General features: G+C 44.4%; 1 protein-coding gene and 1 non-coding gene across 6 annotated transcripts in view; one reads left to right on the forward strand and one right to left on the reverse strand.

Moving 5' to 3' along the window:
- LOC142564614 (bromodomain-containing protein 7-like) overlaps positions 1-26,120 on the reverse strand; it is a 118,401-nt gene that overhangs the window by 26,686 nt on the left and 65,595 nt on the right. For all 5 annotated transcript variants that reach the window (XR_012824628.1, XR_012824629.1, XR_012824631.1 and 2 more), the window contains exons 16-17: positions 14,184-14,287; positions 2,143-2,212 (exon numbers count right to left, since the gene is read on the reverse strand). Coding sequence is in view for 2 of the 5 variants with exons in the window: in XM_075675694.1 (XP_075531809.1) it covers positions 2,144-2,212; positions 14,184-14,287 (173 nt within the window). In the remaining 3 variants the exon portion in view is untranslated. The remainder of the gene's footprint in view (positions 1-2,142; positions 2,213-14,183; positions 14,288-26,120) is intronic.
- TRNAP-CGG (transfer RNA proline (anticodon CGG)) lies at positions 6,034-6,108 on the forward strand. Its single transcript has one exon. It is a non-coding gene; the product is annotated as a tRNA-Pro (tRNA).

Raw genomic sequence — 26,120 nt, forward strand, 5'->3', positions numbered from 1 at the left:
GCAAACGCCCTTCACAAACGTGCCGTTAAGGAAGACAAACACATGGCGATCATTGTTGAACCTAAAGATATTAAAAATCTTAAATTAAAGAAGAAAAAAAAAGAAAGACGAGGCCTTCCGTAAAAAAAAGAAGACGAAAAAAAAAAAGTAAATGCTGCAGTGTGATGCTGCGCGCTTATAAATTCATGTATTGCTATTTCATAGGCAAGCAACACACGCTATCGTGGAAAACACTGAGCAGGAAGTGCACAAATGGCAGACGAAAATGAAACAAAAAGCACTGAGATTGAGTTAAGCGAATAGCGTCGATGATCTGGAACTACGCCATGTGCTCTGAACTTCACCGGCTTCTGCAACAGGAAATGAATTATAGAGTAGTTTCCTGATAAACCGAACCCGGTAAAGCCGAACTTCCGGATGTGCCGAACAATGCCAAAATTAAATTATGGAGTTTTACGTGGCAAAACCACTATCTGATTATGAGGCACGCCATAGTGAGAAACTCCGGAATAATTTGGAGCACCTGCAGGGTTCTTGAACGTGTACCTAAATCTACAATTTCAAAATACTTTGTCAGCTCTACACGTAACCGCATGTAAAAAATAGTAATAAAGAGAAAGGTTACTACGATTCCATTTACTTTTCGGCTCACACGAACTTTTGCGGTGACTATCGACACCGGTGAGTCTACCGCATGGCAACTCGAAATAATCGGTCGCAACAGGGCCTCTTAAAGAGGCCATGTAGTGGAATACGATGCGCTAAGTGTTCATAACAAAAGTTTAAAAAGGACACTTGACGTCCCCAGGGCTGTGATACTACTATCTATAACCGTCATGCTACAGGAGCAAAGGACGAGAAGACAGAAAATGAGAGGTCAGCACCTGAAAATTCAGATGCGTTATCATTTCTATTTGCATGCTTATAAATGTCAATGTTGATGAAATATAGACTTGCAACCTGTAGCCCCCCCCCCTCCCCCCGCCTGCAATGGAAGTACTCGTAGTTCTTGTGGTACCTTCCGAAGCTACATATGACGATTTCTCCGGGAAATAACACAAATGATGCGATGCAAACAACGCGGCTATACGTTATTCATTGAAATTTCTTCAGCAGCATGAAAACATTCAATGGTCCCTGAGCAGCCCGAGACAGATGCGAGCTTTCGTCTCGGCGCGCCCATCCAAAGCAATCGAAGATCACAGAATGGCCCAAGCAGTGAAGTTTGCGAGCACGCTACTTTCTGTCACTCAGTGTAACACCCATTTGGATAATAAATGCCGGCATTACGATGTACGATTCTCTTGTCAAGTTGCACTTGGGATATATTCAATATTTCCATTACTCCATTACTTCCTGTCTATTAGTTGTGGTTTTGCCTGGAAACCTCGCTGCTTTGAAAAAAAATACTGCATAGCAATCATTTGTCACCCGTGTTTACCCTTCAAAAGAGAGCCCTTCGCATTATAACACCTCACAATACACACATTAGGAGTGAAAGATTTATTTTGGATTCTGAACATCCTCAGTGTTTACGACTTCACATCCTAAAATATCGCTTCCCTTATGCATCAAATAGTTAACAGAAAGCTTATCTCAACTACAGTCTCACTTCGCCTCTCACTGTCGAAAGTGCGTCGCGTTATTGTTTTTGGTCGCCAAAAGTGACTACTGATGATTCTGGCCGAACTACGTTTGAGCGTATATGCGCCTAAGTTTGGAGCAGCCTTGATAATAAGCAAACGCTACTACGAACATTGCATACACTCCTAAAAAAAATTAAAGCAATCAGCTAGTTCACAATGCGTAACGCATGCATGCGCCTATAACCTTGGTTTTGCTGAAAATTGTGTTGACGACGTAAAAAGAAACTTGTTAAAAGAAGCATCTTGCGTATAAATTTTTCGCTGCTACTGTACCTTCTTACTAATCCTAGCTGTTTTTTTTTTATTTTATGATATTTACGTTGTATAAATAGCAGCCGCCATAAAATTGATTTTCCTTAATAACAATCCGTACAGACCCTTTAACAAACTTGTTGGGCCTCAATAGTGTTCACATTATGATTGTACAACTGACGTTAAACTTTCAAATTTTCAAGAAAAAGAATAAATCAGTAGTAGTCATCGAACTAGCACTCACCTCAACAACCATCTTGTCCATTTCCATGACTCGGAAAGACTCCATGACACTCTGTAGTGCTTATGTCCTCCTGCCGTGCGTGCAATATTCCAAGAAAAAAAGAGAGAAAGAGTCACGTCAGCAGTATGGCACACGTGTGTCCAAGGCTAACGGTACGCTTACAAAGCGACTTTATCAGGTGCCGATATGTAGGAAAAAGTATGCACCGGTATGCATATATGGCGGTGAACGTTGAACAACGTTGCCGAACTACTGCAGGCGCTAGACATATCTCGCAAATACTCCGGAGAGCGCGCCACTGACGGTGAGCCACAACGCATATCACTAGTCCTCAAGCCACCGAGAAGTGCACCAATGCATGCGCCGCAATAATCCACATTTCTCGCACAGATGCGAACCGCGGCTGCCCCGGAAAGGCGGTGGCCCCGGGTTCGAGTCCCGGACCAGGACGAATTTTTCTTCAACTGCGAGGCTTCTCTTTCGAGGAACCCGTGTGGGTTTCTGTTGTAGCACTTAGCTACGTTTGGGTGGATGTCTCATTTTCCCTGAATGGATGGATGGATGTTATGAGCGTCCCCTTTGGAACGGCGCGGTGATTTGCGACACCAAGCTCTTGCTATTATACTGCCTAAAGTCCTACCTAGGTAAAGAAGAAAAGCCACGCTGAGCTCCCACAACCAAATTTTCCGACCTCCTATTGTGAACTTTGCTTTTGTACGTCTCCGTTTTTTGTCGTTTCCCTACTTCCACCAATCTTCCACTCGCCTCTTACTAACCTCTATAGCGGCCATGTTTACTCTTCCCCTGCTCTCGCTGAATCCAAGAGCTTCAACGGGGCCAGTGGTGCCTAAATCTACTGCTGGGCAGATGTCTTCACGTTCTAATAAAACATGCTCCATCGTTTCCCTAGCTTTACCGCAGCAAGCACATGCTTCTTCTTTCTTCTTATATGTCGCTTTATAGGTGCGTGTTCTAAGGCATCCTGATCTCGCTTCGAAAAGTAATGAGCTTCCCTTTGAGTTATCATAAATTGTTTCTTTCCTGATTTCGTTTTTTCCTCTTCACTAGTTTCTCATGGCAGGTTTCTTTTCCATTGCCGATACCCATGCGATTATTTCAGCCTATCTGACTTAACGCTTGACGTTCTTTGTCGCTGCGTTGCTCACCATACAGACCGCAAACTTGCTGGCAAGCTTCATAGTTCTTTTCCTCCACTGTGAATCAATGTTTTTCCTGTACAGGTACCTCAACACTCTCCCAGCCCATTTACTTTCTTCCATATTTCTCAGTCGTTCTTCATAATCAATTTTACTGTGAGCGTCCCTCACTTCAAACTAGTCCAGCCCATATCACCCTGCACAGCTTCATTTGTAGTCTTCCCGTGAGCGCCCAGTGCGAAGCGTCCCACTGACCTTTAGTTCCCATCGAGTCCTGCTTGTACCCCTGATTTCAAGCAAACAACCGCATTTCCAAAATTAAGTGCTGGAACATTTACACTTTTCCACATACCCCGGAGCGCCTCGTACCTATTGTATCCCCATAGCGCTCTGTGCTTCATTATGGCTGCAGGTCTCTTCCCCTTCACTGTTATTGTTTCTTTCCTGTGTTTCCATATATCCATTGCCTTCGTTTATCCATATACCAAGGTATTTATATCCTTTTACCCGAGGTATTTCCTGGCCTTCTATTGCCACTGTCTGTTCACTGTTTTCATTGAATACCATAACACCTTATTTTATAACGCTAAATTTCAACCCTGAATTCTCGCCTTCCTGTCCACAGATATTAGCCAGACGTTGCAAATCACTTTGCTTGTTAGCTAGCAACACAATGTCGTCCGCATAATATAAACCTGGGAGCTGCTGCTCTACTACTCTACCCGCCTCTTTGTATGATAGATCAAACCCGACATTGCTTCCTTCTAGCGCCCTCTCTATACTCATCATGTACATCATAAACAGGAGTGGGGATAAAGGGCACACCTGCCTCAGTCTCTTGTTGATATCAACTTTCTCCTCGCTCCTCATCTCTTCCCATTCAACGCAAACAGTATTTTCTAGGTAAACCTCTCTCAAAAGCTGTAGAACATCGTCACCTAAGCCTTCCCCTTCCAGAATATCCCACAAAATGTTGCGGTCTACGAAGTCATACGCTCCTGTAATGTCTAGAAAGGCCACATATAACGGTCTGCTTTCTACTCTTGATATTTCAGTACACCGAGTAAGAACAAATAAGCTATCATCCAAACGCCTGAAGCCATTCTTAAGTTCTCCCAAAATGACATTATTCTCTGCCCATGCTTGCGCTTTAATTTGATTGCCTGCATTGCTAGCCTGTATATTACCGATATAATGGTCAACGGTCTATGTGAGTGAATTCTATATTTTTCCCCTTACCTTAATAAATTAATTTCATTCTGCTATGTCGCCAACTGTGCGGTATTCGTCTGTCTTTCAAAGTTTTTTTTTTTCCACTGCTTTCACCAGAGCTTCCTTACTTTTTGGTCCTAGTTCATTAATCAGCCTAACGGGAACCTCGTCTAGCCCTGTGGCTGTTCGCTTATGAATTTTCTCTTCGGCTTTCTTCCAGTTGAAATTTGTCAGCACCAGCTCCTTTTCCACCTGGTTCTCTTCCATGCTCTTTTTTTTCTTCAAACACAACCTCGTTATTGCCTTGGAAAGATTCGAGTGTTATTTTTCGATTGTAATTTAATGCCGCTTCCTCTTCCAGTTTGTTTCCATCTTCGTCTAGGATATGTTGTGGTATTCTTGTTGACTTCCTGCCTAATAATTTTATGTGGTTCCAAAATATTCTAGGTGCGGCCGTTCTTTTTCTCACGTATTTCTGACAACCAACGTTCACTTTCACCTTTATTTGCTTGCACCAGTATTTGAACCATAGACTTTTTCTCCCGGTATATTTCCCATTTACTGGCTACTTCATCCTGCCGCAACTGCGCATTCTTTGCCTGCCTGTGCTCTCGGGATGATTTCTGTCATTCGGCGATCGCTTCTCGTATCTCCCTGTTCCACCAGCTTTTCGGTTCTTTTTTTCCTTTCCAACGAACACGTTGTTTCTTTTTCCGTATTTCTGTCGTTATTACACTTAGAAGCTCACTATATTTCCACTCTTCGCGATTTCCCAAGTTCTTCCTCGACCCTAGCGACTATATTTGTTATTTGTTCAGCGTTCAAATTTGGACAGGCCATTTTACACTCCTTGCTCTCTTTCCCAACTACACATCTCATTTCCAAAATTATGCTCTTATGGTCACTCCCTCTGCTGCTATACCTTTCCTCGTCAATGACCATTTCTCTCAACTTATCATGAATTCCTTCGGTCATCAGACAGTAATCAATGGTCGATTGCCGGTTTCCCATTTCTCACATGATCTGCCCTACACACTTAGGCCCTGTATTCACGATAATGAGGTTATGTTGCTTACAAAGGTCTAGCATTAACTTCCCGTTGTTATCGGTATAGCCATCTAAATCCTGTATGTGGGCATTCATGTCACCTAATAGGATAATTTCGGCATCATTCCCGAAACCCTTAATATAAGCACTTATGCATTCCACTAACTCTTTACTCTTTGTGCAATTATTTCCGGTCCACAAATACTTAACGCCCAGCCAAGCTTTTTTTCCCACTCATTGTACCTGATACCCAAAAATGCTCTTGACATTTTGAATTTACTCTTTCATTTGGCTTCCCGATGGATGAGCATTCCGACTCCCCCTCCCTTTCTTTCAGGCTTAGTTCTGCTGCACCCTTCCCAAACATAATTCTCAATTATCTCTCCACCTTGCGGGTTTCCGCAGAACTACTATGTCAAACACTTGCCTTTGCTTCGTGTTGACAAATTCGACTTCGCCCTGCCATCTGCTAGCCGCCTGGTTAGCTCAGATGGTAGAGCGGCTGCCCCGGAAAAGCGGTGGTCCCGGGTTCAAGTCCCGGACCAGGACGAATTTTTCTTCAACTATGAGGCTTTTCTTTCGAGTAATCCGTATGGGTTTCCTTTGGTAGCAATTGCTACGAACGGGTGGATGTCTGACTTTCCCTTTATTCATAATTCTCAATCACTGGCGGCTCTTCCGAGTCTCTAAAGTGCGCTTCTGTAACCGCATACACCCCTATTTGTTCTCTATTTAACTGCTCCTCAATCTCTGTCCACTTTTCCTTTCTTCTGCCGCCCTGCATGTTTATGTAGCCTATTGCATGGCGAGCTCTTTTGTGCTTTCCTCCTTTTTCTGTTATTGATGGCGATGCTATTCTGAGGTTCCCTTAGGGACCTTCTTCATTACTACCTACTCTGGCCTCCTGAGCCCCCGTGGGCCCCCTAAAGAAAAGCAACAGTGCGACCAGCAAGTCGCCAGCCCAGTTCTCGAGCAAGCCTGTAATTGAAGTGGATCCCGTCTCGATGAAAACCACCACACCTTCTCACCTCCCTGTTTACTTCTACAACCTCGAAACCTTTCTGTCGGCTCATTTTCCATATCGCCTCATTAGCAGCCACTACGGCTCTTTGCTCGTGACTGTCACGTACAGGCACCTCCAGCACCGTGCACACAACGATCTGCACCTGAGGGGATAGTTCGCGCAAATCGCCCCCCCCCCCTTCGCCAAGCGTTGGGCAAGTCCTGTCCCTTTCCTGTTTAGGACGTCATTTAGCCCACCTGCTACTATGACAAGGTTGTGCACGTGGGCACTTTCCGCGAGCTTTGCTTTTGCTCGCTCCATGACAGAACCCAGTGTCCGCCCTGGAAATGTCCCCACCGCCACTCTTTTATCGCCTTTCACCCTCTCCACAATTACTTCTCAGCACCTAGCCAGGTTTGAGTCGCCGGCGACAATCACCATTTCACTCTCTCCTACCTCTCCCTGCTTCCCTTTGTCCTTTTCTGCGCGATTCGGACTCGACAAGGGGCACTGACCCCTGCGCTCCTGCCTTTTGTGTGTGGCGGCCTCAAGGTAGGTGCCGCTCTTTTCAGCTACCTCCTCCCCACGTTGCATGTATTCCAGGTGCTTTGCTGACACTCCCTCTCCTGTCACGTCGGGAGACTGTGTTCCATTGTCACGACCATTCTCGTTCACAATGGCGGCCCTGTTCAGCTTTTCCTGGGCTGCTTGAAATCTTTCTTCCACTACCTTCTGTGCATCACGCTCCTTATTTAGCTCATTTTTGAGATCTTCAACCTGTTTGACAAGCTTTTCCTGGAAAGCCTCCATTTTCTTCAACCTAGCATCGACATCACAATGTGCGGCGATTGACTCGACTCCCTCTCCATTCTCATCCGTCCCCTCGTCTGCCTTGAGGGACCCCCCGCACATGCATGCTTTCCCGGCTTTCTTGCCATGTATTGCACGGCTTTTTCAAATGCAAATACTATAGTACTATAATACTATAATAATGCAGAGCACGTGCCTTCTAGCAAAAACCGATACGCACAGGATCTAAATCCTTAAAATGTCGCAAAGTAATTCTCACCAATGTTTTAAAAGCAATCAATGCCGCACAGACTTAAGGTATGACACGTTTTCGCACGTGTTCAACCTCGCGGCCACGGTCTCACTTTCCTACTAAAGCAATATTGCCGATACCAAAGCACACACCGTAAAACCATTAATAGCCATTAGTCTTGTCACTACCAAGCTACTATTTAAAGGCTATAAAGACTTAATGTCGCACCCGGTTGCACGTGTTGAAGCACGTGGCGCGAAAGGACGCTCTGACAATCCTGCAAAACCAAATGTACACGAAACATACCCGCGGACTCGAAAAAAGAGAAACAAAAATATAACTACCCAATTATTATTTAAACGCAAAAAAATTTAGCAAATCAAAAACAAGCAAGCTCAAAGCATGCACAAAAAACATGATTTCGTCGCCGCCACGGAGGCCTGAAAAGCATGTACATTCGCCACAATATCTCACGTCCCGACAACCTTTATTAATTTTTTTCTTTTTATAAACCCATTTATTAATTACTTCTCTCCATCTTGCGGATTTCCGCAGAACTATTACGTCAAACTCTTGCCTTTGCTTCGAGTTGATAAATTCGACTTCGTCCTGCCATCTGCTAGCAGCCTGGTTAGCTCAGATGGTAGAGCGGCTGCCCCAGAAAGGCGGTGGTCCCACGTTCGAGCCCCGGACCACGATGAATTAGTCTTCAACTGCGAGTATTCTCTTTCGAGGAACCCGTATGGGATTCCTTTGTAGCACTTAGCTGCGTTTGGGTGGATGTCTCAATTCCCCATTATTAATTACTTCTCTCCACCTTGCGGATTTCTGTAGAACTATTACGTCAAGACCTATTTTTACTAAGTCTTAGCTAAAGTACATGTTCGCTTCTAAGCAGCGAAATACTATATTGGGGGTAAGCTCCACCACTGGAAAAGTTGCCGCCACCGTCAGCGTGACATGAGGGATCAGGTGGACACCGCGGCTGCTTCGGAAGCGCCGGAGAGAGTTGAAAACGAAAGTTTAATGTCCCACCTGCGCTGCGGTTCTGATTAGGTGGTGAGGCTTTCCCGCCTTGAGTGCCTGCTTGACAACATTCGAAAGCACCATGATAGGTAGTGGCTGGCTTTGGAGGCATGGTAGGCTACTGCTCGGTACCGCAGTGCCGGACGTACGCAATGAAGCCCGGTGTCAGCCTTATTCACACGTAACCGCAGGACAAGAAGCTGCGTGAAGCTTGCGTCGCGAAACTTTGAACTGGCAAACAGCCATGCGCTACAACTCGGTTATGCAGCAAGCACAGACGCGAGGAAGAATTCTGCTACGGCGCCGGGACTGCGACGTTCGGCGAGTAGCAGAAAACGCGCACTGAGAGGCTCGCCCTCGCCCGCTGCCCGGCTAATGTCACGACAGTTTGGTCTATGAACTTGTTGGTGCTAGACACTGGCAAGTTCATTGGAATGGAAAGGGAGCGGTAAGAAGCACATTAAAAAAGGCATGGCATATGTTCATGCTTATGTGATGTCTTAATGCACTGGATTACGAAAAAGAAACAGCGGTAAATCGCACGCTGAGAAGACCGATAAACACACAGTGCGACGCAGCTTCAGAAATAATATTGAAACGCCCAAGAATTTAGAAGAAAGAAAAAAGGATTGAATCGTCGCGACGGCATATCAGTCGCCGTAGGCGTCGAAGTCTCTGTAACAAAATTATTTTTTAACAGCTCTGACAGTGTCAACGCAACAATGGTTACTTGAGAACTGTCAAATGCTCATATTCTGAGGCCTACAGCTCACGGCACGGTGCGAAATCGCGCACGCAGCAAAAGCGAAACACTGCGCGCGGACATGCATGCAGTCGGTCGCTGCGAACCCGTGCGATCACTGCATTGAGGCTTCATTCTGTTATGCTCCATTTGGTTATATAGACAGCCCACTTTTCACACAGTTTGCTCTCAGCGTTTGCCTACTTTTCACGCAAGAAGCCGATTCGGGAGACACCATCGCGGTGACAGGGCGCACTGGCGTTCACTGTACGTATTCGGCAACGAGGTAGCGCCTGTAAATGATTCTGTGCTTTCAGTTTGCCCAAGGTTATTATTTCGACAGTAAAAAACTACCCTCGTTTTGAGAGTACTTACAGAAATGTCTAGGAGGGCTGACGCGTAGTGTTCTTATTGAGCGCCGTAAGCTAAACCTGTGAGGAGCGCGGCGCGTGATCCCTCGCACTACGCAAGGGAGGCGCATCCGACAGATGGCGACTACGTAAGTCTTCGCCCGCAATATATCGAGCTTTAGCGGTGCCGCCTCGATACGAGGGAAGATCGAACTATAACCAACTAGCTGACAGTGATCTCTCTCCACCTTTTGTTTAGGCCATCTCTGCAGCCTAGCAAGGTCTGAATATCAAGCCTTCCATCCAGTTCGTTACTTGGTCTGCATCAGTTAGTCAAACATGGCGTCTTCCCACGATGTCAAGCTCGAGTACCGGAGCATTATCAAATTTTTGTGCAAAGAAGGAAGTTCTGTCAAAGAAATCCACAGTAGGATGGTGAATGCGTATGGCAGTGAATGTCCATGTACTACAGTGACTCGGTGGTTCAATGAGTTTAAACGTGGCCGTGCGCACGTGGAAGTCGACCCAAAGTCAGGGCGGCCGACCACTTCAACCTATTTGGACCATTCAGCCTCAGCAGAAAGCTTTATCATGAATAATCGCCGAATAAAGGTGTCCGAAGTTGCCGGAGAATTGAAAATTTCTTATGGCAGTGCTTCCACTATCATCCACGATGTTTTGGGTATGTCGAAGGTCTCGGCACGATGGGTGCCACGGAACCTCTCAGCACAAGATCGACACCACCGCGTGCATTCATCAAGGGAACTTTTGCATCTCTAGTCAAGCGACCCAAACTATTTTCTCTCCCGCCTTGTGACAGGGGACGAGACGTGGCTGTATCAGTGGGACCCAGAAACAAAACAGAAGACTAATGCAGTGGAGGCATTCGGGGTCCCCTCCCCCCAAAAATTATACCCAACGCTCAAGGAGGAAAGTGATGGCGACACTTTTCTGGAACGCAAAGGGGATCCTGTTTATTGAGTATCTTGAAAACAGTAGGACAGTTGCAGGCGAATACTACGTCAATTTTCTTCGAAACCTGCGTAAAGCCAACGTGGAAAAATGCCGAGCATTAGTGACAAGAGGTGTCACTCCTCCTGCACGACAACGCCCCGGTTCACAGGTCTCGTGTTGCCCAGGCTGCCATTCGAGTGTGGTTTCGAACAGCTGCACCACCTTCCCTACAGTCCCGACCTGGGCCCGAGTGACTTTTATTTATTTCCGAATTTAAAGAAACACCCGAAGGGAACGAGGTTTGACGACTTGAACTTGCTTCAAACTGCCGCAGAGGAGTGGCTTGGCAACCAGGAAGTTTTCTTTTTCTCAAGGTATCAAAAGCCTTCCAGGAAAATGGGAGAAGTGCATTAGTGTGAGGGGAGATTATATTTAAAAATAATTTTTTTTCCCAAGGCGTGGCAGTTTTCCTGATATGCGAGTTGCAAAACTTTTTTTGCCATGGATATACACTACAGTAATTCACAAATTGCACTTACCCGTGCCATTTCATAAGTGAAAGTGTTAACTGTACCGCCAGAACCTTGTACGACACCACATACCGTAAAATTGCTATAAATGAGCGTCAAACACGGGAACATTAATTTTAATCCTTTTATAAAAAGATGCGTAGCAACCGCACGAGAATCGTTTTTGCGTACCATCGCACGTCGTGCCGCTAAGTTTGGCCAGATTTTGCCTGAGGCTTTCGGGGAATTTGATCGGCCACCGCACCTGCAGAATGTTTCTCTTTTTCGAAACATCAACGCCTAAACGACGCGGCGCCACATTCCGTGCGAAATGTCATGCTTTACGTCTTGCGCAAGCTTGCCTCGAGGCTACCGATTAGTACCGCTCCTAACCGTTAGTGGCGGCACTTGTTCCGTCCAAAGATGCAGCGCACGAGGCTCACGCTGAGCTCGAGGTATTTGATCCAGGCCGCATTTAAGAGGGGCGTAATGCAAAAACGTTCCTGTAGTTAAGATTTAGGTGCACGTTAAAGAACGCCAGGTGGTCAACATTAATCCGGAGTACATATAATGTCCGCGTTACTGCTTTGGTGTGCTGGAGATTCCGCCATTAATATAAAATAATGATACGTTGTTACTAGTGCACAAAAATTCACGTAGAAACCCATCTGGCAGTTGTTATGTGTGCGTAAGCATTGTGCCACTCGCTGATCTCCACGCAGCCCGGTGTCATTATTAATGTTATGAAACTTGATCCGACCAACATAAACGACAGCGCTGCGGCGACACGAACTGCTGCGGACGGCGGCGCAAGGTGAATTGATGCAACTACCGCAGGCGGCGACGCCAGGCTTGCTGATGACGTTCCGATCACTATAAGCCGGTATCGCTCTTGCGGACAGAGTATGCCGACTGCCGATAGTTCAGCGCGCTGTGTTCTCGCGGGCCCACATCTCGAAAGCGATCTACGAAAGGGGCAGGGTGCGGCGTGTGCCGAGGGCTTCGCGAGCGCTGTTCTCGCCGCTTCGTTCACGTGGAAGCTACCGGCAGCACGAAGATAAAGTTGCTCGCTGCTGCTGGATCTATCTTGAAAGCGATTGTCTTAAGGGAGGAACGGACGGACGGTTTTTCTCGTTGGCTAAGCATAGCAATGCTTACCCATTTTATGACGATTAATAATCAGGCCCAGCCACCAACTTTGCGACGTTAAAGGGACCCTGAAACGATTTTGCCGATTTTGTACAAACGCAGAGTAGTTAGAGTAGGTCCTTCTGATCACTGACACGTCTAAGTGCTCCGCGTAAGGCGTGTTATTATAAGGGTTTAAACATGTACATCGCTGGCGATCGCAGCACATTGCTCGGCGAAATTTTCAGCATATGACGCAAATCACCCAATTGACGTCAGTAGGGCGAGCTACTCGATTGGCCACCCAGGGCGCGGCATCGATAATTTTTCCACCTTTATGGTGAACAAATGATGTTCGTAATAGTTCGAATATTAGTTAATTTGTTTCTATAGGAAGAAAGTAACAGAAAGAGAATGCACAAGAACACTTCCTCACTACAATTAAGCACTTCCGGCCCACAGCAAGCATCGTCTGCTTGTTACAACGTGCTCCATTTTAACAAGAGCTCCGCGGTCAGAGTCTGTCTGTCTTCTCGCGAGCACTATGATTCGACTGTGTTGTGTTGTGGACTGCAAACGTAGCGACTGGCAATGTATCAAGCTGCGACATCGTGTCACTCTGCAAGGCAGCAGATGAGCGGACTGGCTGCAGCGCATCGGAGTGCCGCTATCTGATCGTCGCCAGGGTTTGCGCGTTTGCGGCCGTCACTTTACACAGGAAGATTACAAACGCAATAGCGTTTCGCGAGTCCGGTATCAGGGTAAACGCAAGCGCAAGGGGTCAGGGTTTGGCCGTTTGATCGTGGGTTTCACGGGATGAGCAGGAGCGCAAATGTGAATAGTCTGCACGGCGCAGCCACCTGGTGGCACAGAGCTCAACCACACACAGTAGCAGTAACGAAATGTATTCTTTGCTGCTGGTGTAAATTTTTCGCAGGAGTGTAATCATTAACACGTTTTTGTATGTTTAAAATAGTTTGCGCTTGGTTAGAGCAGTATTAGTGCTTTGTTCAGCTGGTTAAGCTCTGCGCCAACAGGTTGGCTGGACTGATCAGGCCGCTCATGTACATCTACGCTAAAGTTCCTTCAACAGCTCAAGTTTATATGCCTCCAGCCATCCGTCAAAACGCCCAGCTCGCCTGTGGTTACTGGAATACCAGACACATTTGGCGCTGCGACAGAATGCTCACAATGCGCGCTGCTTCGATAGCTCTCACTTGGCATCGACTGCCAAGCAGCTGGCGGAGAGTTTGGAGAGGCTTCGCACACTTGTTCCTAGAGAACCAGAAGTTGACGACACGACGTGCCATCATGACGCAGAGCCAGTGAAGGCGGAGCTTAGCCCCGATCACTCGGTGAACGAGTTGAGGAGAAAATGCACGACTATGGAGGAGGGCAACTTGTAATCATCCGTAGCTCTCTTAAAATGAGACGTTTCACACAAATTATGGTGCGAATAATTAATGTTAGCTCTACCCTATGCATATACAAAATTTGAACCGTTTCAGGGGCCCTTTAACTTCAGCACCAGCCCACCATGAGTAAGTGTTCATTTTCCCAGTGAGAACAAATCGTCATTAGTACTATCTTTCTCACTATGAATTGCTGGTGTGCAAACAATCAAGGGCACTGCACTTTTCATTTCTCACTGTCAAAAATCCGGTCTTAAGACTGAGCATGCGTAAGAATCTAATGAATACAATACATGAAAGGGTAACTTTTAAGTATACTGTATAAACAACATACCATTTGCATAACACTGAACTCGTTAGCATCAATCAAGAAGAATTTGCTTGAAAATTGGCTTGTGCTGCAGTTGCAAATACTAGCAAGCTCGCTAACACGCATGGTAGCCAACAAACCTTGCGTACCGACAGGGGTGAGAAGTCAACATCACTTGTGGCAAATGTAAAGTCCATTAAATGCTGTGGGTAGGGCTTTACTTGCAGAAACACAATACGGTTCAACACACAATCTGTAATGTATAGAAGTTTGATGATAAAAAGTTACATTTCACAGTACCCAAATGAAAGGAAAACACTAGCTATTTCTCGAGACCCTTCTGGCCATCACTACCCCTTCCACAAATGTGAGGCAACAAACATGACACAGAACAAACATTGGACATGGACCTGTGGTATTTATTTACAAAATAGGTTTTGACAAACAGTAGAAAAAATCCTTTTTACAGGTCTATGAAACATGCTGACACAGTGTAAAAATGAGCAATGAACAAAAAATACATGCATCAAACACACAGCAAAACATGAGGAAGCTTTGGACAACTAGCATCTACTTTCACACTTATAATCAGAACACGTGCAGGTGTCTATCTGGCCTGTAGAAACAGGACACACATAAAGCTCAACACACCAGCTGAAGCATTAGCATTTGTTGTAAAATTGTTTATCAAATAATGTAAGCCACAAAGCCAATGAGAATTCCCATGCCAAATGCACCCTCACTTGACCAGTTTACTTTTCATAGATTCAATGTTTGCTTTGTACCAAAAGAATTACCCAAGTTAACTTTCTCATTCTAGCTTGAAAAAGATCTGCAAAGCCAGTGAACATTTTTTCAAGAGATCTCAAACGGGCCTTATATATGTGCTTCTCAAAGCAAATGTAAACCCAGGACACAAAGAAGCAGCGCTCGTAAAATTGTCTATTTTAACCACGTTTCATCAAATGCAAGTTATACATGGTCATCACTATTAAAGAAAAGAAAAAAAAAAGGGGGAGGGGTATGCACAAGGAAGGTCAAGTTCAACAGCTAGTGCATTTGGCATGGAGTGACCCCAACATAAGGGAAAGTAGCACATAGCCTACGAGCAGCAATGCTAGCAAGACAACTGGAGAAGCACTGTTATTGCCATTGTTCCTTAACAGTGATATCTGGATAAAGCAAAACTTGTTCACAATAAAATTAGCAAGAGCAATGGCACTATGAAGAACCATACTAAATGAAGTAGCCTCATGCTCTGTAGCACAAAAAAAAACAACAAAAAAACCAAGAGTCTTATCATTTCATCGACATTTCTATCCAAAATAGGTAAAATTACACTGAGCTGACGGGTGAGTGATTCCACAAGCTTCTACCTTCAACTATTACAAGCAATAGTTTGTGCAGAAGGTTCCGAGCTTAGTTAAAACAACTGAATTGGTGACCATATACAAGCCAAATCATGCCCCCTGGAGATTTGTCAGAAACATTGCCTTTGCTGCTGAGAACCTTGTAAAGAAAAGTGATCACAGCCACGGTTAGTTCATATTTCTTGGCTTAGACTAGTTTGTCACATGCCAAGTTACTACTGCCTGGACGGCACAAAATTACCAGGAGCACGCTGAGCTTGCATATGTCAATATTATGTAGATGGTAAAAACCCTCAGTTTACACAAACATGTACCATAAAAAAATAATCTTTGTCCAAAGTTTCCTGAATGTATGCACTCAGTTGGTAATTATACGAATGACAATGCTTCAATTGGCACACATGTTCACAGACGTACAGAACAAAACTAGAACATATATATCTTCACAGTAATTTTTCCTGTGGCAGTTGTATGGAAGACAGCTGCAAGAACATGAGCTCACTACTGTACATTCTGCTTGTGTGCAGCAGACCACCAAAATGCTCTTGCAACTTTTCTTCTATAACAGCACAGCACGCGTCAGTTTGAAAAAACTTCATCAGACAGACAGAAATTATGATTTACCTCAAGAATCGCACATGCTTTCGCACAACATGGGTGACACAAGCAACCCCTTCCAAATCGATACTATTTATACTTAATTTTGTTATGTCTCTCTATACATATTTTATGTACAACCATATATATGTATCTTAACGAATGCACTGTAAAAATTCAGCAATACTTATGACAAAGAGACAAAGAGCGAGGATCTCCCACTTACACATAAGCACTGATATAACACTGATGAGGGATCTATTGGTGGCTGTAAGGCCAACAATTGATCCAGGTTGGCGCATACAGACCTTACACGAAACTGCTGCCATGTATTGGCAGTGCAATGCAACAAAAACGTTACAGATATCATGTTGAAGTATCTCACACGCATTGAATGCATAAGCCCACTGTGGTAAGTGCAATTTAGTTACTAGTATTTTTACAATTGTTCTATTTATCAGGATAAAGACATGTGAACAAAGGAGACACAGTAACATAGCACTAGGAAGGTCAAAATTTATATACAGTAGTAGTGACAAAATTCGACTCAATTTTCCTGCTTTGTTAGCTAGCTACACTGGAAGCATAGCACGAGAAAGACAATCGACAAAGACTAGACAGGACAAGCGCCAACTTTCAACACGTTTATTGCTGGGTTGAAAGCTAGAGCTTGTCTTGTCTCGTCTTTGTCGATCGTCCTTCCCGCACTATGCTTCCAGTGCAACTACGTATTACCAATCAGCCCAAGCCTATACCCTTCTTATTAGCTAGCTGCTGACTCCATAATCGCAGTACGAGATCTCAAGACCTCAAATGCGCAACAAATTATGTATTATATCATTTTTTTTAATGTGGCTGATTCAAAATGCAGAGTGGACTGTGGCTTCTTGGCATAAAATGCTTTCTTTGTTAAATTACATTCCACTGAAAAGGCTCCACACTTGTCCGCTTGTAACGCCCGTTGAGCATTGCAAGCAGACAAGTGTGGTGCATAGATCACACACCTATTGTATCTGCAAAGTATCAAACCGCAGCATGGTGCAAAAAAAGCTGAAATTTCAAATGAAAGCCTGCGACACCCTCCCTCTTAATGGAGCTCCACTTCCAGCTGGAGAACCAAGTTCACATGCATGAGTGCCTCTATGGCAGATTCACTACCTGCAATGGCACCAATTATGGCACGCGACTTTGGTAAATCGTTCAATGCAGCAGGTGCAAAACCACCCATAAAAGTATGCTGTACAACAAACAAAGAAAACATAAATGGGGTTGAGGGCATCTGACGTGGTCCCTTGTCTGCATTATGGCAGAAGGCAAGAAGGAATGTCATTATATTAGCAGTGAAGCTTGCCTCCTGGCTGCATGATTGTGCAACATTTAAAATTTCTCCTATGTTCTCCATTAATGGAACCAATTTGAGAAATTCTTGTGATAGAAAATCGTAAAACACCGTCTGGGTAGTGTTCCGTGTATAACCAAAATGAAAAAAAATGAAATTTTCTGGGTATTATGCACCAAAACCATGACATGATTATGAGGCACACCATGGTGGGCGACTCCAGATTAATTTTGACTAAATGGGATTTTTTAATGTGCACCCAATGCACAGTATATGGCCTCTTTTGTGTTCCACCCCCCATTGAAATGTTGTAGAGCACCCGCCTCAGCTGTGGGAGGTTGTGGGTTTGATTTCCAGCGCCTCCGGGTGCCCATTGGTTAAAATGGGCACAAGTTTGCCCCGGCCAGGTGTTCGGCTTTTAGAAGTGACATGCTTGGGAAAGGAGCCTGCTTCCTAAATTCCTGTCGAAACCATCGAAAGCACAAAAAGAATAAAAAAATTATGGGGTTTCACATGCCAAAACCATGATCCGATTACGAGGCACGTTGTAGTGGGGGACTCCGGAAATTTGGGCCACCTGGTGTTCTTTAATGTGCACCTAAATCTAAGTACATCGGTGGTTTGGTATTTCGGTCCCACTGAAATGCAGCCGCCATAACCGGGATTTGATCCTGTGCCCTCATGTTTAGCAGCCCAACACCAAGGCAGGTCACAAAAAGAAAAGTGATCCTGTAGCCAGGATTTGATCCCGTTTCTTCGAATTGGCACTGCAACTCGAAAGCCACTACGCCACCATGGTGGGTATAACCAAAATTTCTGACAGAGCCTGGTAACATCCGTATAAAGGGTCCTTCTCAATGCCCAGTGGGATATTTTCGTTATACACAAGTTGTAAAGGGCCATGCAGAAGTACCAAAATAATCTTTAAATGTGGTTTAGTAACAGCAGAAATACAGGTAAATGAAATATTGAGAGGCCAGTGCTAGGAGGCAAGCTACCCTCCCTAAAGTAGAAGTTTTCTCCCACTGCCTTGACTGGCACCTGCAATCAACATTCCTTTCTTGCCTTCTTTCACGTTTGAACCTAAGGCCCACATGCTGGTCATGTGACGAGCACCGCTTCACTTTCTCTCCTTTCTTAATGCATATGCCCCCCAATGCATATGCCCGCCAAAGGTACAAGTGACCACAATTTGCTTACATTGGCATAGCCAGGGGGGGGGGGGAATTAAAAAAAACACTGAAGTTTTCCGATGAACCCTCCTACCTCCCTTCCCCATAGAACAAAGTTTCAGGAGGTGGGCTCCAAAAGAGCGACACAGATGAAAGGAAAAGCGAGGCAAGGACTAGTGGCAGTCCAAAGGGGAGGGGAGGGCTGTCATGGGGGCGATCCCCTCTCCCATGCACAGAACATTGAGGCCCCACTCATGGCGCGCCTCTACCTCATGCTGGATCATGTTAACCATAACTACTGAGGGGGAATCAGCGCTAAAAATTCCCCACACAGATAAAGATGGGATGAGCACATGCATAAAACTTGGGCATTGTTGCTCCCCACCAGGCCTTCATGTCATTGAAGGGCTTTTCCCCACCCTCCCCCCTTTTTTCTTATTTTTCTTTCCCTTGTCTCTGACTTTATGTTAATAAACTTCAGAAGAGCTTGCTGTAGGGCTAATTAGTACAAGCTGCTAAATATGACAACAGGGCAAAAAAATATGGAACAAGAAAGACATACAGAATACTGATTTGTGCACAGCAAAATATATCAAGGACAGGGGTGCTGGGTCAGGGAACCTAAGAAACTGCCACAACAAACAGGTGGGAGGGCAGGTAGGTGGATGGCTTCGAAGTCCATGAAGAAACAGAAATACAGGAACGCAAGGGGCTGCCGCGCCGTTCAACAACCCAGTGAATGTTGCGTGTGACAGTCACTAACGGAAAAGAATTTTGAGAAGGGGAGTGGGGTGATGGATACTAGGAGGGGGAGACGTGCATAAAAGGCACCAAGAACTAAGTTGGCGGATACTTATGGACATAGGGAGTGCATCTCGTCAAAGCCCAATCGCTCAACACCAGATGGCCGCGGCCAGTCGCCTAACTGAGGCTCACCTAGCCCATCGTAACACGTGCTGCTTGCTGTGGAGCACCCATCCTAACTAAATGTCTTGGCAATTTTCAGAGTAGACGGGTGTCAGGAGACATGGCACTAATCTCTTGGAGCTAATGGCTCTTCTTTTACTGCGAACTATGGATGACGTAATTTTCACAAAGGCTTCTAAACAGGAAGCAGCCCTGCTTCGGACTGTCTTTATTTGTGTGATCAAGTAACGATATGCGCTGCGTGACGACTATCATGATTGCAAGTCACTTCCAAACATATATTCAAACATGTGGGACAGCAGGTCTACGAAAGTGACTGAAACATTAATCATATGACACTATTGGAGTTCTAGCGCAATGCTTCGTTCCAGTATTCTTAAGTGCAGAATAATATAGCATGCCCACGACACCGAAAGCGTGATTGAGTGATAGGTGGCTTGCGATATAGTACCAGCCCTCTTCCGTACGTAACCGTGGCTTTACCACTCGCTAGAAGATCTGGCTGGAAAACAACAGTTATCTCCACAGTTACGTAGGCTGCACTAAGTCTGGCCTGCAAACAAGACACACAATAGCGCATTGTCTTGTTCTTGTTTGGCCAAGTTCTTAATGATGTTGATTTTTCCAATCATGTACCAGCTAGGTCATCACCATACATGATATAAATACATAAATTGGTAAATGAAATTTTAGTTTTTATTATTATGATCACTTTTAGAAATAGCATAAGGATGACGGCACAATTTGATGCAAAGTGGCTGCACGCCTTAGCAAAGAAAAGCTTTTGTCATAAGTTAAGCAAAGTGTTCTTTTGGCAACGCAAGAACATGCATCCTCATTGTTAAAGCATTCTTGTCTAGGGAGTGCTAGGAGTTGGTCTTTGCATGCTGCACAACCTCGGTACACACACACACACACACACACACACACACACACACACACACACACACACACACACACACACACACACACACACACACACACACACACACACACACACACACACACACACACACACACACACACACACACACGCGCGCGCACACACACTCATAGGTTGAGGACGCACATATGAAAAAAGTATGCTTTATTTCCTACGTTTCGGCCGGGGTCCGACCTCTGGTAAAATCTGATGTCTGGTAAATCCCTGACGAAGGCCAGACACCGGCCGAAATGTAGAAAATAAAGCATTCTTTTTTTCCTATGTGCGTTCAACTACCGGATCCCGGCAGATTCGTGTGTATGTGTATATAACACACATGCGCATATGCATACACACACACACACATTATATATATATATATATATATATATATATATATATATATATATATAGAGAGAGAGAGAGAGAGAGAGAGGGGGAGGAGTGGGAGTTGTCGGCAGAGAACCTCCCTACCGAAACAAATTTCTGGCTATGCCACTGGCTACTTACGAATAGCTACCATCTATAATACTTGCACCCAATGCAGTAGAAGAGCAAACATTTCTTCACATAAAGTACTGCATGTGCTACTGAGCAGCAATCTTAAGTTTTATCTGGAACCTACACCTAACGTTTTCACAATGCCTGTGCAACACTTCCTAGACCCTTTGACAGCATTAGCTGTTAAGAGGTCACTCACACATTTGTGTCCATCTAGTGTTTGTGCACACAGAGGCAATAAAAAAAAAATCTACACAGGGGCTACATAAGCGAGTCAAAAGAGATAGCAGGTTCGAACTAAGCAAACAATGTGTAGAGCAGATGTAGACACAGAAAAGTTTCTTAAAAGTGTGTTTGGTAAAATACTGAAGTCCATAACAAATGCTACAAGGAACCTTGAATGTTGAGTGAATAGATTTAGGTGAACCTAAATTTTAGTGATGTTCCACTCTGGGCATCACTGGATATTATGCTTGTAAATGTATTTACAAACAATCCTCACAGGCAAGAGAGCAATGGTTTACAGTGAGATGCTTACTTTAAAGGAGTGGTGTCGCATAGATATTGCATTTTTCTTCATTTGCTTATAATACAGCTGCCAACTCAACAATCCCCAATATGGACCTCAATTTCTAGAATGTGACCAGCTCAACATGCATGCCAAAAGGAATCTGGTTGCATGGCATAGAGTGTAATTAATTAGAATACAGCGCTGCAGAGTTAAGTCCACACAAGTTTTGCTTCATTATCTATATGTTTGTGTTGTGTGTCTGTATTAATTGTGGGCAGTGCTGTATTCTAATTATACTGTTACAACTACCCCCAACACAAGCCTTAATCAAAGACGTGTCTGTTGAGCAGAGCTCATGATACACCATGGAAATCGGTGGTGGTGATTATGCCGTTCTTTGAATTGCCTGCATGTGCAACAGTCAGCACTGTGAAGTTCCCGCAAGCTGCCGTATGACCATGTTGATGAAAGCTACATCTTCCACTCTTTCCTTCATCACTCTACACTACAGAAGATAATCCTGGTCTGAGAGAGAACAGAGCACAATCGTGGTCCCGTACAATTGCTCATTTCAAAGCAGAATGACCCCTTTCACCTTTTCCCCAAGCTATCTCCATCAGTGCCTAATGCATTCATCTTTCGGCAAGATGCTCACAATGTGACCTGCGGCCACTGCACCATGCTGACTGACCTGCATGCAAGTCACTTGCAATCCATGTGACCACTGCCTTGCATTTCCATTATGTACTGGGGAAATCTGTTCTCCATGCCCCTAAGTTATCCTCCATATGGCACATGGTTTGAACTGGTCACATTAAAAACAGCAATTAACGATCTGGTGCCCTCTTGAGGAACTGAGGCCCTAAGCTGGGATCTTGAAATCAGCAGCTAGGAGTTTGTATAGACTTGCTAAACATTTTCTGCACTTCACAAGGAAGGCACAAAAAAGTCGGGCTTGGACAATTTTGAAGTAATGAGGCAATGCAGTTACAAAGCTACCACGAATCAAATGCTCTTAGGTGTAAAAACTAGACCTACACTTGATAGCAATGTAAAAGTTAATTTACAATATGGAAAGCATTTTAGTGCAGGCAGACAGTGTCACGAGGAAGATGTAAACAACACGGTACGATATGGTGTTTATGTCTTACTGCACTGTGGTGTCTACGCCTTCCTCTTGCCCTGTCTGCATGTGCTAAAACGCTTTACAAGTATGTTAATCAACATGCTCAACAGAAAACTTTTCTACAGTGCCTTGATAAAGCCAGAAAGTTTTGATAAGAGACTGTTGTCGCTTTTCTCCCAAAAAACACATCAGGCTTAGACGATAGAAAATGACCCAAAGTGTAACAAATAGCCGAAATGTCAGAATACAGACCAAATACATACAGGCATAAGCCAACAACCAACATTAACACATCTGCACTGCTTGCCTTGTAATTAAACAGCAGCATAGCATCATATTGGAAAGAATCAGTTTTAAAAAAAAGGAGAAAGGATAAGATGTTTAGCGCCAGCGAACGAGGACAGGAAGATGGCACTAACAACACGAAGTGTATTGTATTGTCAATGTCTTCCTTCTGTCTGCTGGCGCTAAAAATTTTATCCAAGTTAGAGTACCAACATGCCCAATATACAGCAGTGCTACAGCAGAAAGCAACATGACAAATAGAAAGTCCTGCTCAATGAGAATTCGGTGGCTCCGAAATTGCTGCTGCAAACACATTCAGAGCACAAATATTTTTGAAGTTCGACGAAGTGTGAGTGGGCAATTCAAATTAGATGGTCAGGGTGCTACAGAACTTTTCTTTTTTTTAAATCAATTCGGGTTTGATTTTGAGCTTAAGTGCAAGCCTTTATCAGCTGCACAGTGACTCCTTGGTCACTTTACAAAAGCTATTAAAACTTGCAACAAACCACTTCCATCAACGTCTCAAGACAGTTGCAAACCATATACAGTCAGTCACTGACCAATTTTCTGTGACAAAAGGTGCAAGTTAGGAAATGGCATTGCCCTGTCACCAAAAGTCTCCCTAGCTATGCCTGCACACGCACATTAGACAGACGCCAAGTACTCTTTATGTGACATTTGCAATAAAAAAAAATATTTGCAGAAAGCCCCACAAATTATAAGCATTGGAAGAAATTGCTGAAGGTTTAGTGGACTTCATTTCTGTCTGCTGTCACAGTAATGAGTGGAGGGTCTTACTGGAGTGTTATTTATTTATTTATTTTTTTTACGGTGAACACGTCCAAATAATTGAGTAGGCCTGAAAAAAATCAGTCTGCGACTGCAGTATAGGGTGCATGCACTGAAACTGGTCCAAGTGCCATGCACTGCTATGTACAAGTCGGGAAATGATTGAAGCCAAGTACTATAATGAATATATCTATTTCAGTGCTGGCTCTCATCCTTCTGGGGCCGTATTCTGAAATGATCCACTTTGGCGATACTATCGCCTTGACGATAGTCACGTTCAATAAAGCAACTGGCTGCTTACCCGTGATCACAGCATGCAGTACCAACACACACTCTCAAACGCTTCACAATGCATGAGGGAGCGCACCGTGCAAGTGTACGGGTGCTGTGCACTGACTACGGTTGGCTAAGGTCGTTTTAGGTAAAATAAATTGAAAAAGGAAGTGTGAAATGTTTTATTTGAAAGAATATATTGTGCTACAACTCATGCGCTTGCAAAACACATTTTTGATGATGTTATAAAGCAACACACTGTTTCCGCATCTGCGTGTCAGTCATCGTGCGCCACCAGAGCGGCATCGTCTGACTTGTCTCTGCTACACTTCACCACCAACGTATTGTTCATGGTGCTGCTGCCAGCTGTTCCAAGACACTGTCACTAAAAATTCCTGCTTACATGGCAACACAATGCAATAGCCTATCGATAGTCAACAAATACTGCTGTGTAAAACCACGTCCAAACTGCCATAAAAAAAAAATACTTTAAACTACCAACTTTCTTGTCTCTGCTACACTACACCACCAACCGACCGCGAAAAGGCGCGTTCGTTTACTCACTATATGTTCCGAGCCCTCAACAACACCACAACATCAAATTGGCGTAGGCCAGAACTACTAGATGGCTCTATTTTCTGGTTTTGCTAAAACAGCAAGTCAGCACGCGGCGTTGGCAGAGATGTGGCGAACGCAATAGTATCATTGAAGTGGATCATTTCAGAATACGGCCCCTGGTTGCCCCATAGCAATTAATAAAGCACTTTTGCCAGTATTGTTAAGCCATAGTCTTTTGTCTCGTCATGTGTCACATGGTGCAGCTATTTCAGGACAACCTGGGTTGAAATGCTTCACTAAATGTGCTGTGCAAATGTGGAATGATTAAGTACATATTAACAGATTCCTGAGTATGTGCTTCTGTGCCAGGCTACAATTTCAATGGTGAAGTGCACAGTTTCTGGTTGTTCAACTAGCTTAAGAAACAAGCCCAATGATGATGTTTTTATCACACCAATGCCATCCAACATGTGAAGAATGCATCATACAGAGCACCATAAAAACTTCGCTACTGGGCTTTTACAACAGTCATGAAGCAACAGTTTCTCATTAAATGTCTGAATGTGCATTACCTGTACAGCAGAAAGTTGGGCCAGAGTTTAGCTTATGAACTCTTTACATCCTCAGGATTTCAAGATGATGTAAAAGCTTGAACCTCGTATTCAGCAATTTTGATTGCTGACATACGACTGTGCGACGAAGGTTAGAAAGAGCGACACCTTAAGGCCTTACTGATCGCTGTAATTTGCACCACCAACCCATTCTTGGAGTACCAGAAAATATCTCTGGCAAGAGCATGTGATTGCCACTTAGTGAAGTCGCCCATTGTTTTAATGATGACAATACTGACATAAACAAGCGCTTTCATTTTTACTGGCTGTAGGTTTTACACATGTAGGTCTTGTCTCGCAAATTACATCTCGCATATACATGGTAAGCTATCGAGTTCTTTCGAAGACTGCTCATGTGAAGTGCTCATTGAGGAGTGTCTACGACCCCCTCTTCATCAGACACAAAGACAGGCACAATGAATGAGTTGCATGCAGTGTATACAATCGAAATGATGCTGGAAGTAGCACAGGCAACTGCCACAGGAGTGGTGTATAACCACAAACATGGTGAACTGACACCGTCACCAAGTGCTATAGTGCCACCATGTGTCCAAGTTTCAGTGCACAAACCCTGTACTGCTAATATACTACAGCCGAAATCGGCAACAACAAAATCCTGCGACAATGGAATCCTCGCGACAATAAAATATTTTCGTATCCCCATTGAATGCCCATAGGATTCAAAGCATTTTGTACCTTTCAACAATCAAATGTCACTGTACAATACCGCATCAACGAAATTTGCTGGAACGCAACCCTGTATATTACCTACAAAATGGCTACAGGCTACAAATGTGCTCAAATACAATTGCTTTGCACTAAAATTTCATAAAACACCCCCACATTACACTTGCATGGGTGCAGCAATTTCTGTTTACAAAAACAACCACGCGCCAGAAGCATGCCACAAGCGAACGCGTGCGCTGGAAACACGTCATGGCCACCATCTTGTTTGCTGATCGCCCGTTCGAAGCGGCACGCATGTTGCTACCACACATGACACTGATTTTGCACACCTAGTGCAGTGTGTAATGTGCGCCTCGGTGAGAAAAATGCAGCGAAAACAAGGAAATCCACGTCCCACTGACGTGGAATTGTTTGGGGC

This window comes from Dermacentor variabilis, chromosome 1 (genome assembly GCF_050947875.1).
Source record: "Dermacentor variabilis isolate Ectoservices chromosome 1, ASM5094787v1, whole genome shotgun sequence".
NCBI lineage: Eukaryota > Metazoa > Arthropoda > Arachnida > Ixodida > Ixodidae > Dermacentor > Dermacentor variabilis.